Source organism: Erithacus rubecula (assembly GCF_903797595.1).
Source record: "Erithacus rubecula genome assembly, chromosome: 2".
Taxonomy (NCBI): domain Eukaryota; kingdom Metazoa; phylum Chordata; class Aves; order Passeriformes; family Muscicapidae; genus Erithacus; species Erithacus rubecula.
This window is the reverse complement of record NC_136685.1, coordinates 55,810,548-55,825,116: the sequence shown is the minus strand read 5'-3', so window position 1 is coordinate 55,825,116 and position 14,569 is coordinate 55,810,548. Positions and strand designations below refer to the sequence as shown.

The 14,569-nt window shown below is 37.4% G+C and overlaps 1 protein-coding gene across 2 annotated transcripts in view; it reads left to right on the top strand.

Moving 5' to 3' along the window:
• Positions 1-14,569, top strand: part of RMND1 (required for meiotic nuclear division 1 homolog) — a 20,726-nt gene extending 6,157 nt beyond the window's left edge. For both annotated transcript variants that reach the window (XM_079331660.1, XM_079331659.1), the window contains exons 3-12: positions 1,184-1,292; positions 4,028-4,103; positions 4,447-4,486; positions 7,513-7,613; positions 8,866-8,972; positions 10,990-11,054; positions 11,942-12,018; positions 12,914-13,034; positions 13,721-13,837; positions 14,077-14,569. In XM_079331660.1, the coding sequence (XP_079187786.1) occupies positions 1,184-1,292; positions 4,028-4,103; positions 4,447-4,486; positions 7,513-7,613; positions 8,866-8,972; positions 10,990-11,054; positions 11,942-12,018; positions 12,914-13,034; positions 13,721-13,837; positions 14,077-14,109 (846 nt within the window). In that variant the 3' untranslated portion in view covers positions 14,110-14,569. The remainder of the gene's footprint in view (positions 1-1,183; positions 1,293-4,027; positions 4,104-4,446; positions 4,487-7,512; positions 7,614-8,865; positions 8,973-10,989; positions 11,055-11,941; positions 12,019-12,913; positions 13,035-13,720; positions 13,838-14,076) is intronic.

Sequence of the window (14,569 nt, the reverse complement as noted above, 5' to 3'; positions counted from 1 at the left end):
GCAAAGCTTTGGATGTGACAGTAGAATGTTGACATTAAAAAAGAAAAGTTCAAATGTGAGTTGGTGATTCTAATGATTGGTGACAGGCCCCCCGCAGGGAGCAGAACCCCTCTTGAAGCCTTGCTATTGGACAGTGTATGAGAGCTGCAAGAATGTAACTTGGATTTTAGGTTGAAGTGTATTGTGAGCCTAAATGCCTACAGATGAGCGCAGTTCTTTTGTTCGTTTGTTGTTAGTTACATCCCCATTTGTATTAGTTACAAAAAGCTGGGAAGTGATTGATCCACAGTGAAACACTGCTTTCTGGATAGTTTCCACTACATTGTACTGAAAAACAATTTTGTAGGTCATGCATGGTATCAGAACAAAGAAATACACTTCAAATGAGTAGCAGAATTTGCAAATCAATTTGTTGTGACTTATTTGATTAATCAAGAAAATCTCACAACTCCTTTCAAGTCAACCATTTTTCCAGTTATTTCTTTGATTGTGACGTTTTAGTTGTTGAAGGCTGTGGGGTATTGGGAGAAGCTGCCATGGTGTACTGTTGGTGGTGTCGCTGGAGACGGCGCTGCTAGTGCAGGATGCAGCTGGGGGCGGGCAGGGACGCTGTGATCTGCAGCACCTGCAGCTGGCCCGGAAGGTCGGGGACTTTCTGTGCTGCCGTGGCTCAGCCCTGGCAGCAGCTTGCTGCATGACAGAGCGTGATGTTTGTGGTTGGAGCTTCTGCTTGATAAACAGACTGGGGTAGTCAAACTCCTTTTATCTCTAAAACATGGATGTTAAAACTGCTATCAGGGGTGTGTTGCCTCTAGCTTCAGTGGTCAGCCAAGAATGTCATAAGCTGTGGGATGGGAGAGCAGCAGCAAGTGCAGCTCCACTGTTCAAGTGTTCAAGCATTCAGGGAAAAAGGGTTGTCTTTGTGGCTCTGTCACAGAGGTTTTTCTTGTGACTTCACTGGTGCCACCTGACTTGTTCTCAGTGTGTGATTTGCTTTCCCTCTTAACAAGGAGCAAGCACTCTTATTAGTATATGTACACCAGGTGAACATCATGCCATGATACCACAGAACAGTGCATAAATTAAAATTGTCACTCTCTTAATAAATTCGAAGCAAACAGTTGTCTTATTACCATCTTGCTTCAGCCTTTCCCTAACTCAAATCTCTATTCCTTTGGCACAGAATCTGATGCAGTGCACAGCCTTTGCAACAGCAGATGAATATCATCTTGGTAATCTGTGTCATGACCTGACTTCACATGGATATGTTGAAATAACAAGTTTGCCTAGAGGTAGATTTTTAAAACATATTAATTGCAATGTTATATTTGGGAAATATGGGTAAGGGATATAATTTTTATAACTCTATGTATTCTTATTCTGATAATATCCTGGAATATATAATACTGCCTGTAAAATTATTGCTTTGCCTAAAGGTTCTACTTGCCTAAAAATCCCCACAACAAAACCTTTCAGAATAGCAATATGAGCAGCTCTTGTTCTTACCCTCTGATAAATTTTCCCAACATTACAATTACACTAGAGGTATAGAAAAATTACATGCATGCCTGAGAAATAAGTTTGGAAATTGACTGATACAGAGAATTTCTATAGACATTCAGTAACTATTAGTTTTCAAATGTTTTATTTTAATTAATCTTTCAGTAGTGAGGTAGTGCAGTACGTCAGCTGTCAAAACAATTTTGCAATTTGAAGTGTTGCATCTTCTTTCTGTACCCAGATTTCTATTAATGTAAATCACAAAGCTGGAGAGGAAGGCATGCAAGAGAGAATCTTGTTGACTAAGTGAAATGGAGAAGATACCCACATAAATGTTTAGTTCTAGTAAAGAAAATGCTGTTGATACTACTTCTTTATTGGGCCAAGTATATCCTAGCAGTTGTTGAATGCTTCACTTAGGGAGGCTTCAGCAAAATTGATTCTGGTTTCCATAAAAAGTATCTCTGAAGACTTGGAAAAGTATGGCTTGGAAATAGCTTCAGTATACTACAAAAGAAAAACAAATAGATCTTTTTATAGCTTAAGGAACCTTATGCCCTGGAACAGCTGTGATTTTCATATGTCAGTAGTAGAATGCCTTTTCTTCTTCCTTTGAAAGAACAGATTCTATGAAGCTAGAAGGAGAGGCAGTTAGTTCATGAGCATTTCAGTAGGGCTTATCAAAAGCCTGGCTGCCTCTTAAATAATAATCTAAATGCAGTAATACTCCAGTGGGTCTCTTTCAAGCACGAGATTTACTAATGATTGTCTTGTTCAGAAAGATGAGCATGAAAGACAATACCCGCTAGAATATAGGCTTCATATTCCTTTGTAGTTTCTTTGTATTAAAACTAACCCTGGTTTCACAGCTTTGGGATAGAAACTTTGTACAACCTCAGCATGACCTTGAATTAAATGTTACTGTTGATGTTATTTTACCCTGGGAGTGTCGGTTTTGCCAGTTCCTTTATTTCTTCATGGTGTTTTTGACTCATAATTATAAGCACTGTTTATCAAAGGTTGTGAGGAAGTAATGATGAAAGGATATTGGGGAAAGTAATGATTAAAGGATACTGGATTGTGCCAGCAGATCTGAAGTGTTGTGACAGTTGGCATGTGCATGTAACAGTGGTCAGTTACCAAGCCAAATATTGAATCTGGGAAAAATAATTTTAAAAAGTATTACCACATAGAAATCTAAAACAGCAGGTACTGTGTGAATTTGTTGCTTTGTAGTGTTTTCCAAAGCATTATCTTGTTTTTGACCTCTTTAAAAGCATTTTAGAGGCAGATCCTGCACCTCCACTTAAAGTAGACCAAATTCTCTTCGGTTGTGTGTGTTTTTGCTGGAGTGGATAAATAAAGATATGACTGGTATTTGAAAAGGCAAATGAGAAAAATAGACAAATGTTATTCCCATGGTGAACTCAAACTTCACACCTAAAACTGCTCTAATTATTTATCTAATGATAAGTTTCTGAACTGGAATAGCAAGTAGAAGAAAAGTCTTTAAGGGCTCATTCAGATCAACTGTCTGATTCCAATTCACATATTAGCAGAAATGTATTTGATACTTGCTCATCTCGCTGCTGCCTCAGTCTACCTGGCCTCTATGGCCTGAGCAGTAAAGCAGAAGGTAGAACTTGTACACAGGCAGAAGTAACAACATTTGATACTCTGTCACTTGATTTGTGATTCTCCTCCAAAGGCCTTTAAATTTTTGAGGCTTAGCTGTTAGGCCCTGCAAAATCTTTATGAAGTCTCACTTTAAATAGAAGTAGGGGGCTTTTTTGGTCTAGCTTAGTGCTGCAGCTAAACAAGTCATGCTGGTTTGAAACCACATCAGGACTTCCAAAACTTTATCTGTATTTGTGAGTGGCACACGTAGAAGAAAAGTCAATCCCTTGTTTTGAGAACGCAGCAACCACATTTGTAAGTTTGAGGGTATTCTACTTAGACTAGCTCTGGTTTCAGATTTGTTTTAAAAGCACACTTCCAATATGCAGGGAAATGCAGGTGTAGGCTCTCTTGTCTTGGGGGTATACTCTTTTAAGTTTCTGACTGGCAAAGCAAGGTCAGCACAATTTCAGTGCAGATTAATCCCTTAATGTATAGAAAAGACTTTCCAGGCAAGCTGATTTGAATGGTAATTTCTCCACAACTGTGCACAATTTCCACAGTTCTCTCGCATTGCATGTCCACTTCTGTGTTCTGTTTCTGCTTATTTACAATGTCTGCATCAGTTTTCTCCTAAGTCCTTTTTTCTTCAAGGCTGCTACCTTTCATTAAATGAAGATTCTAATGAAGTTCCCAGTAGAGGCCCAGTTGGTCTAGAGTGTGACAGTTCAGAGAAGCAGTATAGTTTGATATTGTAGTTGGTCCCTGACAAGCATTTTGATCAGAAAAATAAAATGTGGAACTGGCTGATGTGTTAGTATGCAGCTGTTGAATTACATGCTTACAGCGATCAGCTGTCATGTTTAGAAGTTTGACTAATTATTCCATTTTTTCACTTATTTAAAACCAGATGCTGCAAATGTTTTAGTGGTCAGTACTGAGAAATCTGCAAAAGAGGATGATCCTGGCATGATTTTTTTCTTCAGGTAAGCTATAGATCATGCTCAAAACATAATGTCAGTAATAGTGAGGGAAGTAGTGCAACTTGCTAGATCATTTTATCATATTACCTCATGAAACTCAAGGAATAACTGTCCAGTCAGAATGATTAAAAAAAAAAATCAGAATTATTTAAATGGTTAAAAAAATCACCTTCTTGTGGTTTTTCATTGAAGTGTGATTAAAAAGCAACTAGTTTGTAATTTCTTTGAAGATTGTTTTAAGTTTATTGATTCACAATGACAAAAATTGCCACTGTACAATTTGAGTATTCCATTAAAATACATTTAAAACAGTATGATTACACTCAGTTTTTCCTTGAATTCACAGGGAAGGGGCTGTTGTATTTTGGAATGTGGAAGAGAAAAGTGTAAGTAAAGTGAAACTTGGTTAAAACTGCATAAGCAGGTGTTTTGTCAGTCTCACAAAGCTCAGCATGCCAGAGGCTTGTTTGGGAGATTGATCTTCCTGCGAAGGAAAAAAACTGATTGACTCTTCTCCAAAGAGTGCAGGTTCTTGCCTGCTACTGCCCTCAAGTGTGTGGGCTGCTGATACATCACCTTTGAAACTCATCTACTTAAAACAAAAATCTGAAACCATAATCTGGTGAGACTGACAAAAAGAAAATTCTTGCAGCTCTACATCCTGAAAAAGTACATGAGAAAAATCTACCTTTGAATGATTGTTTGAAAAGCACTAATGTAACAGAAAATGTGTTAAAAGAAAAGGATCATTCTATTCTATTCAATTTTAAGTTAGAAATATTAATGAAGTATGTTTGTATAACTTTGAAAAAGAAAAAATAACTATAAGCAACTCTTTAATATTGTTCTGTGTTTTTACCAGCCAGCAATTTTCCTGAAGGAAGTTTATAATTATTAAATATGTTGCTGACATACTATATTTTGGTGATCTTTGCTGACCTAGAAGAGCATGCCAGAGGCATACCTATTTTAATAAATGTATTTATAGTTACTTGATGTTTTAAATGTATTTTTATTACTGTGGTTAAACTGGATTCTAGATACAAAAAGTATTGACCTTATCTGTACATAGAGTATGTGAACTTAAATGGTGTACTAAATAGATGATACTGAGATGCATAGAAGATGCACAGGAGGATTTTCATTAGGGTAAATGAAAACACAGAACAGTTGTTTGTTTCTATATGTGATCGATTTCTAGATTCAAGTTCACTTTTTCTGTTTCCGAACTGGAATGTTTCTGATTTCCTCTCTGTTTTGGGGGGGGGGGGGGGTGTCAGTGTATCAGGTGTCCTACAAAAAGATACCAGTTTTCCCTTCAAACCTTGCCAGTAACACATGTAGGATGCTGTGGCTGTAACTACACCACTGATTCACAAGTATTACTGAAGGCCAACTGACTTAACTCCTGATAATCTTTGAGTTGGACACCTCAGCCCGTGAGAGTACTCTGAAAATTCTCCTTTTGTTTTACATGCTTGAATACCTTTGAAAATTTGATACCTTGTTTTCCTGGTCAATATTAGTATCAGTAGTTGGTCCCTTGGTAGCTTTGTTTATGAAAGAGGAGGAAAAATGCCTCTTTCTGCTTAGTGAAATAATAATCAAAACTGTAACTGTTAAACTACTTGCTCAAATAGAGGAAGTATTTTTATGGACATGCTTTAATAAACTGAAAGGAAAGGAGAAAAACCCCAAACTGGTCCGTAGAACAGAAACTGAAAGTAATTCAGTAAAACAGAGTAGAGATTATCAGTGCAAATGGACAAAAGTATGCCAGAATGACTAGTAGGAGAAAAAAAACCTATTTTAAATTATCAGACACTTAACAGGAGAAGTAACAAATACAGACTGATCACAAAAAGAAATTTAAAATACAAAGTACCAGTTTCACATACCTGAGTAGGAAGGTTGTACAGCAGCTTCCTTCCCAAAATAGCAAGAGCAAAAAGAAAAAGCAGGTTTGAGGGTTTTTTAAAAGGCAATTGTGTGTGTACGTAAGTGCCTGTAATAGCAAGAGTTTGCAACTAGTGACTCCAGAACATCTCTTCTAATTAATTTTACTGTGTCACAGCTAGTCCCTTCTCTAAAATTAGGCTGGGCCTAGAAGCAGTGCAAGGTTAGCACTGCTGAACGGCCCCTGGACACTGCTGTTTGGCTGAGGTGACACTTCCTGTGTTTTCATACCCTGTTTTATCACAAGACTTGAATTATATGACAAATCTTAGTCATCTAATATTGAATTTGGGATTATGAAAGGAGCAGTTTCAGCTGTAGGGTTGAGGGGTTTTTTTCATTGAAAAATGTTACTGTGTTACATAGATAGTATCACCACAATTCTTGAAAGCAATGAAGAAGCCTGCAGTGCAAAGAAAATCCCCCTTGCAGGTGATCCAGCAGATCTTTTTAGAGTACTTAACCTGGAGAATATGCTTTATAAAAAAAAATTTATAGGGTACAGTTTTGTGCTAAAAGATTAACTATGATTTTTAATTTCAAAAAGAGAGTGCTTTTAAAGTATGAGTTAGTAGAAGATTGAACTCTAAAGAATTTAGGCATCATAAGTGTATTGTGGTTTTGTGGTTGTTTTTTATTGGCTGTTGTGTAGTTAAATGCCTTCTAAAAACTTGCAGGTGATTGCTTTTTTTTAGTTAAGCATTCTTTCTAATTACAGAATATTTTTTGAGGGGAGCCTTGTAGCATATAAAAAAGGCCCAGCAAGGAGAGATCCTAAGTCAAGTGTCAGAGGAGGAAGTTTTGAGAGAGTAAAGGGCTCTTTCTTCACTCACCAGGTTTTAGTGTGCTGGAGAATAAAGGGGCAGTGAGATCACTTCTGCAAGTCAAATTGCATATTTCACTATTTACAGGAATGAATGTGGCAGCTGAAACAATTTTTCCAGATTTTTGTAGTGGTAAAGGGTTTCTGTAATATAACTGACCTCTAGTAAACAAGACTACTGATTTCAGCAGCAATCAAAAAGAAAATTGCTGATTTAGCAGCAAGCTAATAATTTTATCAGAAACAACCACCTAATGTACTTCTAAAGATTCATTCCCACACTCAGACATTGCCAAAATCTCGTACAGCTCATTGTTATAATACTGAATACATCTGTGTTGTCCTTACTGCTGCTGTGGCTATCTTACCCTGTTCCATGTGTGTACATATAAAATGACATTTCAGTTTTCCCAGATTCATTGCAGTTGTTCATAGCTACAAATTCTTCTCAAACCACAACTAATTTCAGAAATAAACTATGTTAATAATAACTTCATTATTTGGCACACCTCTTCATTGTTAAGTAAATAACTTCAGCATGAGGGTTGCATTCATCAGCCTGCCCTATGCAAGTTCTTTGCAAAGTGATAATTTACTGCATGGTAACTATTGCTGCAATTGTCTCCTTATTAGATGAAGAATATCATGCGAGTGCTAGAGCAGCATGAAATTCAGCCATATGAAGTTGCACTGGTCCATTGGGAGAATGAAGAGCTGAACTATAGAATAGGAGAGTAAGTATCTTCAGACATTCTGTATATAAAAGCTAAACCAAAATTCAAGCACCTAAACCAAATTCAAGCAAACATAATTCAGCTAGTAGAAATATACTTGTCCTTATTTTTTTTCCCCAAATGAGTAAAATAAAAAAAAAGAAAACAGTAAATCTGAGTTGACAAATGTTTCTCTCTGGGTAAACTTGCAGGTAGTGGCCTTTGTGATTTGCTTATACAATAGATCTTGTAAATAAGAAGCTCCCCTGCCCACACAACTCTTCAGCAATCCCAAACAGAAACTATGTACATCACAGCAAAAAAAAACTAATGAGCATTATTGGGATGAGTCTGATTTTAAAGAGGATGCTCTCTATAAGCTTTCTCTGTGTATACTTGAGGTTCATATACAAAGATGTAATTTCTGCATATACTTCATTTCCTAGGAAAGTTACAACTTGATTTTTGTGTAGTGATAAACCTGGCTGGTTATCTTTCCTTGTTAAATAACATTTTTTCATCATGGAAAGAAAAATATCTCTACAGAAGTATTTCACAATGAAAATGATTATAAAAATTACCTGTAATTTTCCAACAGCACAAGAAAGCAACCCCTAGACAGGACACTGTTAATACTAGGAACCAAATGAATGAGGTTACCTTATTTAAGGAGACAGGTGGTTGGCTTTTCCTGACCATTTGAAAACTGCATGTACTATTTAGTTGTGTAATTTGTGATTCTTGACATGCTCCATTTTGCTCATGCATGTTTCATAGTGAGATTGACATGAAAAATTGAATGAGTCTTTTGTCCCCTTTTCTTTGCTCCTTGCCCCCTATGCAGTAGAGGTTTTAGGGAAAGTATCATTATGGTGGGAAGGAAGTAAAGTTGATAAGAGTGACAGTGGAAAATAAAAACAGAAAGATAATAGAGGAGCTAATGAGCAGGAGAGAGGCCAGCAGCTTGCATACTCTGAATTATCTGTGTGTATGCAGCAATGCTATAGTTACCATCACAGCTTGCTGCACTTGCACTTGCACCTAGAAAATTTGGCCATAATATTTGTCTTAGATTGAGGAACTAATTTTCAGTGATTTGTTGTGATTATCAGACTGAACATGAGTGAAATGCAAGGATGGGGATGATACCCATTCAGATATGGCATGCCTTATCTAAATAAACAACCAGCCTTTCTTGTCTTGTTGATTATTCTTTAATGTTCCTATGCTGGTGGCTCAGTCAATGAAGATGCTTCAAATCTTGTCTTAACAGAGGTCAGTCAAAGCTCCATAAAGGACAAATCATGTTAAATTCTGAGCTGGATAGTGATGAAGTTGTTCTGCAAAAGTTTGCCTTTTCAAATGCTCTTTGTCTTTCTGGTAAGTTAATATTGTTCGTACTATGTAGTCTCTGCTACAGATTTTGTGAAATGTCATTGTGAATGGGACTTGTACAGTGACAGGCTGGAAAAGACTTGGTATCTGGTTTAGATAAACTGTGTAAAGAGTGTTTGTGCTTCAGTTTGAGAGGATTTGTTTTCCGTGCTTTTTTTCAATGTGTTTTCTGTAAAATAGAATTGCCTTATTCAATGTAAACCATTTTAAAGCTGAACAAAGTAAATTAACAAACATGCTTTGCAAAAGATACACATTCTACTGAGCATCCTGTTCCCCACCCTTGAGAACTGTCCTAGGAAAACAATGAGTGTGGAGCTCAGTATTAGAAAACTCTCAGTAATCTTGGTAATTCGTTCATACTGACATCATTTCCTTTGACAGAAAAAGCTAAAGAAGCTAAAGAAGTGACACAGAGTAGCTATTCCCAGCTGGGGAGGTATATCAGTAACATGTATGTGGACCAGAGACACAGATAATGTTCTGCAGGCTTATTAGCCATGGTAGCAGACTGCGGGAGGTGCTGTGACTAAGTCAGGCTCACCAGTTGTGCTGCTGCTTGAGCAAATAACACCTGTCTGCTGCTCCAGACCTTGAACGATGTTGGAAGTAGGGGTTAGGAACTAGCAGCAGAGAGGCTGGCCTCGAAAAGGCCTTTAAGGGAAGTCTGGTCTGTCCACATCTACTGCCTTTAGGGTAAATGCCAGGATTCCAGTAGTATTTTGGGGCAGTAAACTTTTACACAGGAGAGAAACAGAATGCACATTTTTGAAGTGCTACACCATTTGATCAAGGAGTGCACTGTAACTGAATGGTTTCTGACTGTTGAAGAAAGAGCTATTGAGAAAAAAAGAATACTGCTCTTTATAGTTTTCTTACTTATAAAGCCACTGTATGGAAGAGTAGTGCTTCTTAAAAGGCAGCAAGGGATTTATTCCCAGGAGATAATGTTCAGTAAAAATAAAGGATGCAAGTATAGTCCCTAGTCAAATTTATGAACACCAGAAATCAACTTCTGTCAAATAATGGGTGACAGATGAAATGCTTACTGGCTGGGTTCTTTTTTTTTCAGGGGCTAAATTTAAAGTCAATTAAGTCAGTGACTTGGATTAGGCCTCTGTATTCAAAAGATGAGTGTGCAAAATGCTCAGCATTGGGTTTACTGGCAGTGCCCTAACCATATGATGCTATTGATTACTACCACAGAAGAGTTCATTTTGACAATTAAGTCTTCCCAGATTAATTTTTTCTGGTTTAATTGGGTTGATTTTTGATCTGTCGCTATTTCATTCTTGTCTGGGAATCTGTGGACTAAAGAACAAGGCTCAAGTTATCATCTTGTAGAAACATTATTCTAGGTTCAAGCTGTTGTCAATGCCAGTGCTGAACTCAAGCTTCCATAGAACAGAAGTTAGTATCTTCAGTAACAGTACACTCACCTAAACACAAAATGGGAGATTGCTGAAGTTTGAATTGAGCTTCAACAGGAGCAGATGGTATGTCTATACAAGCTAACTCTCTGTGGCTGGAGCACAGTGCATCAATACTGCACAAATGGAGAGTGAGAGCTGTGCAGGATGCTAGAAATGCACTGAAGGCTCTTGAGGTCCCACACAAAGTCAGCCTGACGCCAGCATAGCTCATTATCTCCAGCCTCCTTGGAATGTAATTTGCAGAAGGCTCACACGTCCAATAGAGCACTTGGACACACAGCTTCTGAGCTGAAACAAAAGCTCTCCAGGATCTGATCTGATCACTTGGAAAAGAAAGCTACGCTGAGGGTGAAACTGGTTCTGTGTGCAGAGCTGTGTCAGTGCCCAGCCCAGATGTGTCCACTGGTACATGAACAGTGATTGTATAGTACAAACTCTGAGTTGCTGCAGATAATGTCTGTAAGTATCAACATATCCTGAAGCAGCCCTGTTGGCAGATTTGAAGTTACAATTACTTAAAAGCTTATGTACCTCTCACAGTCTTCTGCTTTGTGATCTTTCCATTGCAGTAAAGCTGGCTATTTGGGAATCATTACTGGATAACTTTGTGGAATCTATCCAGTCAATTCCTGAGGTGAGGTCTTGTTGGTAATCCTCCCCTCCTTTTCTCCTGTGTTTTGTAAAAAGATCAGTCCAGATAAGTAGCTGAGGATTGGAAAAAAGCAATTGAATGTTCAACACATTTGATGGTAAATGCATCAGTGTAGAGAAGCTCAGAACACCTGCAAAGTGGTCACACAAGAAATCATCAGCCTTTGAAGGGCTGGGAGTGGGGTTCTGCTTTGTAGTAATGTTCCCCATGTTGTACCACTGTCACTTGCTACTGGTGAAATGTAGGTGTAACAGGACGAGCAACATTTAAAAACATGGCTAAATACACTGTGTGCTAACTTGGGCTGGAAATAATGTGCTTTGACTTGAATATAATGAAGAGTTTGAGTGAATTACTTGAAAGTTTTAAAGTTTTTAATGAGACATGTAATTACAGTACAAAGCCCATATTATGTTGTATTTAAAAATGAGATTTGTAGTGTTCAAAGGAGAAAACATTGGTTTATTACTTCTATATGAAGGAAATAAAGGGTAATACATTCATTGTTGTAAGGAGAAAGTCGGTAAAAAGGCTAAGGAGTGGCAAGGTAAAAAGAACACTGTCATGACTTTAAAATAAAAACAGCAGGAAGGAAATACAAATGATCTCTTGTTTAAGAAATAATTTCTAGAAAATGCCCCAGTATTTCTGTAGCTACTGATGACAAACTCAGTGATTTATTGAGAAGCCTGGATGAACCAGTTGCATGGTGATATTCTTAGAAAGCTGGAGAAGCAAGACACTAAGCAAACAAAACTAAAATGTAATAAGTACAGTATGTATTCTAAGGTAATTTAGGCTGTAAAACTCTGTCTTAACTACTAGTACATGTTACTTGATCAAGCAGTGAATAACTTCCTACTTTTCAGATTCTAAAGTCACGAAGGAAGGTAAAACTCTCTCATGCAGATGTGATGCAGAAAATTGGAGAACTCTTCGCACTAAGGTAACTTTTTTGGTTACTCCCCAAGACATTGTATTACACAGAATGTCAAAATTACATTGTGCATGATACAAAGAGCAGAAGAGCATGACACAAAAGAGCAGGGTGAGATGAGGTGAGAGAATTCCTTCCTTTGACTGAAGTCTGTGTACTGTTTACATTAGTAAGGGGACCCACTGGCTCACCACTCACACTGGCATTTCAACTGCAGGCATTAAGCAAGCAGTATATCATAAATGACCAATTAACACACTCTTTTCCCTTCCTGAGTCCAGCAACACATCTCTTAACTAGTAATTACAGTAGATACTACAGTATGTAAAGAATACCAGGAAAAGGGTGGGTAGATAGAACAGTTAACTACACCCTAGAGCTGGTAAAATACAGACCATTACACTCAAAAAAAAAAAAAAAAAAAACCACAAAAGGAAAAAATCCCACCAAAATCTCCAAGGTAAAATTAAAAAACAGTTCCTGTTTCAAACACTGGTACAGTTGAAGGAGTGATCAGTAGTCAACAATGACATTGCTTGTATCCAGAGGTCTGTATTGTTACTTTGTGTATTGCTTCAGTGAGCTGCCAGCACAGCCAAGGACCTCTCTATGGGTGTCAAAAATTAAGGAAGGCAACAGGTTTAGGAGGCAGTGTTGGCATAAGGCAAAAGTAATTTATGTTCAAAACAGTTCCACAGTAGAGTATTCCCAGAAAAGTTTCAGGAAATGTGAACAATTTTAAATAATCATTCCAATTGTATTTTTACTATGAAAGGAGATTTTCTTTTCATATTCTGTGTAGAATTACAGGAAACTTTTCTTATTTCATTTAACTGCTTGTAAATATTTGCTCCTGTATTCACCAAGAGCAAGCCTGAACTACAGTAGTACCCATTCTTTTTAGACACCGTATAAATCTGAGCTCAGACCTGCTAATAACACCAGACTTCTACTGGGATAGAGAAAAACTGGAAGAGCTTTATGACAAGACTTGCCAGTTTCTCAACATAAATCGCAGAGTTAAGGTGAGTGTCTTACTGTTGTGAGAATCTTCCATGCTCAGATCAGTCTTTGACTCAGCAGGGTAACAAATTGCCCCATTAATGTGTTGTAATTGCAGAAAGGGAATAAATAATAAGATATTATACACTCTCCCCTCTTCCAGATGTTATTAGCCCACTCACACCTTTAGCTGGTTTAGGTTAACCTGCCTCACATGAATGGTTTATTTCCTGAGCCACTAAATTAGGCTTTAAATAGATAGAAGTGGATTCTTCTTACTGACATTATCATTCACACCAGTTCTTGAAGGGTGACATAATGTTTAATGCTAAACCAGAATAAGCAGCATGAAAACTCTTGGTGGTACAGCAATCATACATATTTAATTTTGAGGTATTCCAGAAAGTTGTATCTTCTTTTGCTTGTGACTGTTTTCATGAGTACGTATCACCCAGAAATGCTTCAATACCTGTAGATGCATATCTAAATTTGTATTTTTGGGGGGAACCTATTGAAATAACAGGTTCAGTTATACTGAAGCTTCTGTTGCTTGTGCATGTTGCCTTACAGAATTTTCTGTTCTATTAATTTGCTGTTCTATTTTGCAGAGGTGTTAACCCCTTTCTAGTTCTATGGAGTGTGTTTCCCCATTTAGTGATCTGATCCCATTTCTGGAGTCCAGATTTGTGATGTGTCTAATTGCTTGCAGGTAATGAATGAAAAGCTGCAGCACTGCATGGAGCTGACAGACCTAATGCGGAATCACCTGAATGAAAAGCACGCGCTGCGCCTTGAGTGGATGATAGTAATACTAATCACCATAGAGGTTGGTGGGGCTTTTTTCCAATATTAAGAACATAGTAACAAGTGCAATTTCTGTGCTTCATAATTTGAGAATTAAGATTACTGTATTAATGTGATGTACACGGGGATTAGTATTTGTTCTTCACATCTTTCAAACTGCAGGTACAAGTACTTTTCAGATTACCCGATTTATAGTGTAAATAGGTTTAAAGATTTTTAAATGAAATAAAAATTCATACCAGTGTGTTTGCTGTTCCACAGGTTCTGTTTGAACTTGCAAGGGTAGTTTTCTGATGACAGAACAAACCCAGGAAGAAGAAAACAGACAAAACAATAGAGAATACAAGGCTTGAAAAATTCCTTGGAAAATACACTTCTTGAGAATCATGAAATTGTGTCTCTTGATAAATCTCTAAATCTTCTACTCAAATAAAATAAAAAAAATTAAATCAGTCTGTGAACATTATTTCCAACCACTGTGCTAATAATGTTAGAGAGGGCTTAATCTATGGATGAATCTTATCTGCTGACGCTATTTGGTGAAGAACTCTATTGCTTTCTCTCCTGACAGTTAAAATGTTGCTGAATACTTGGCTGATTTGTTTATTTTTGATTGATGATGTATTCCCTCATGTTTACAAGCTCACTCTTGGAGAGCTGCAACATTGTCCCAAGCTTGGAGATGGCATTACTATTTGTTCTCCTGGCATGATTTCATTTTATTTGGCAGATACATTTAATGTTCTGTTCCATC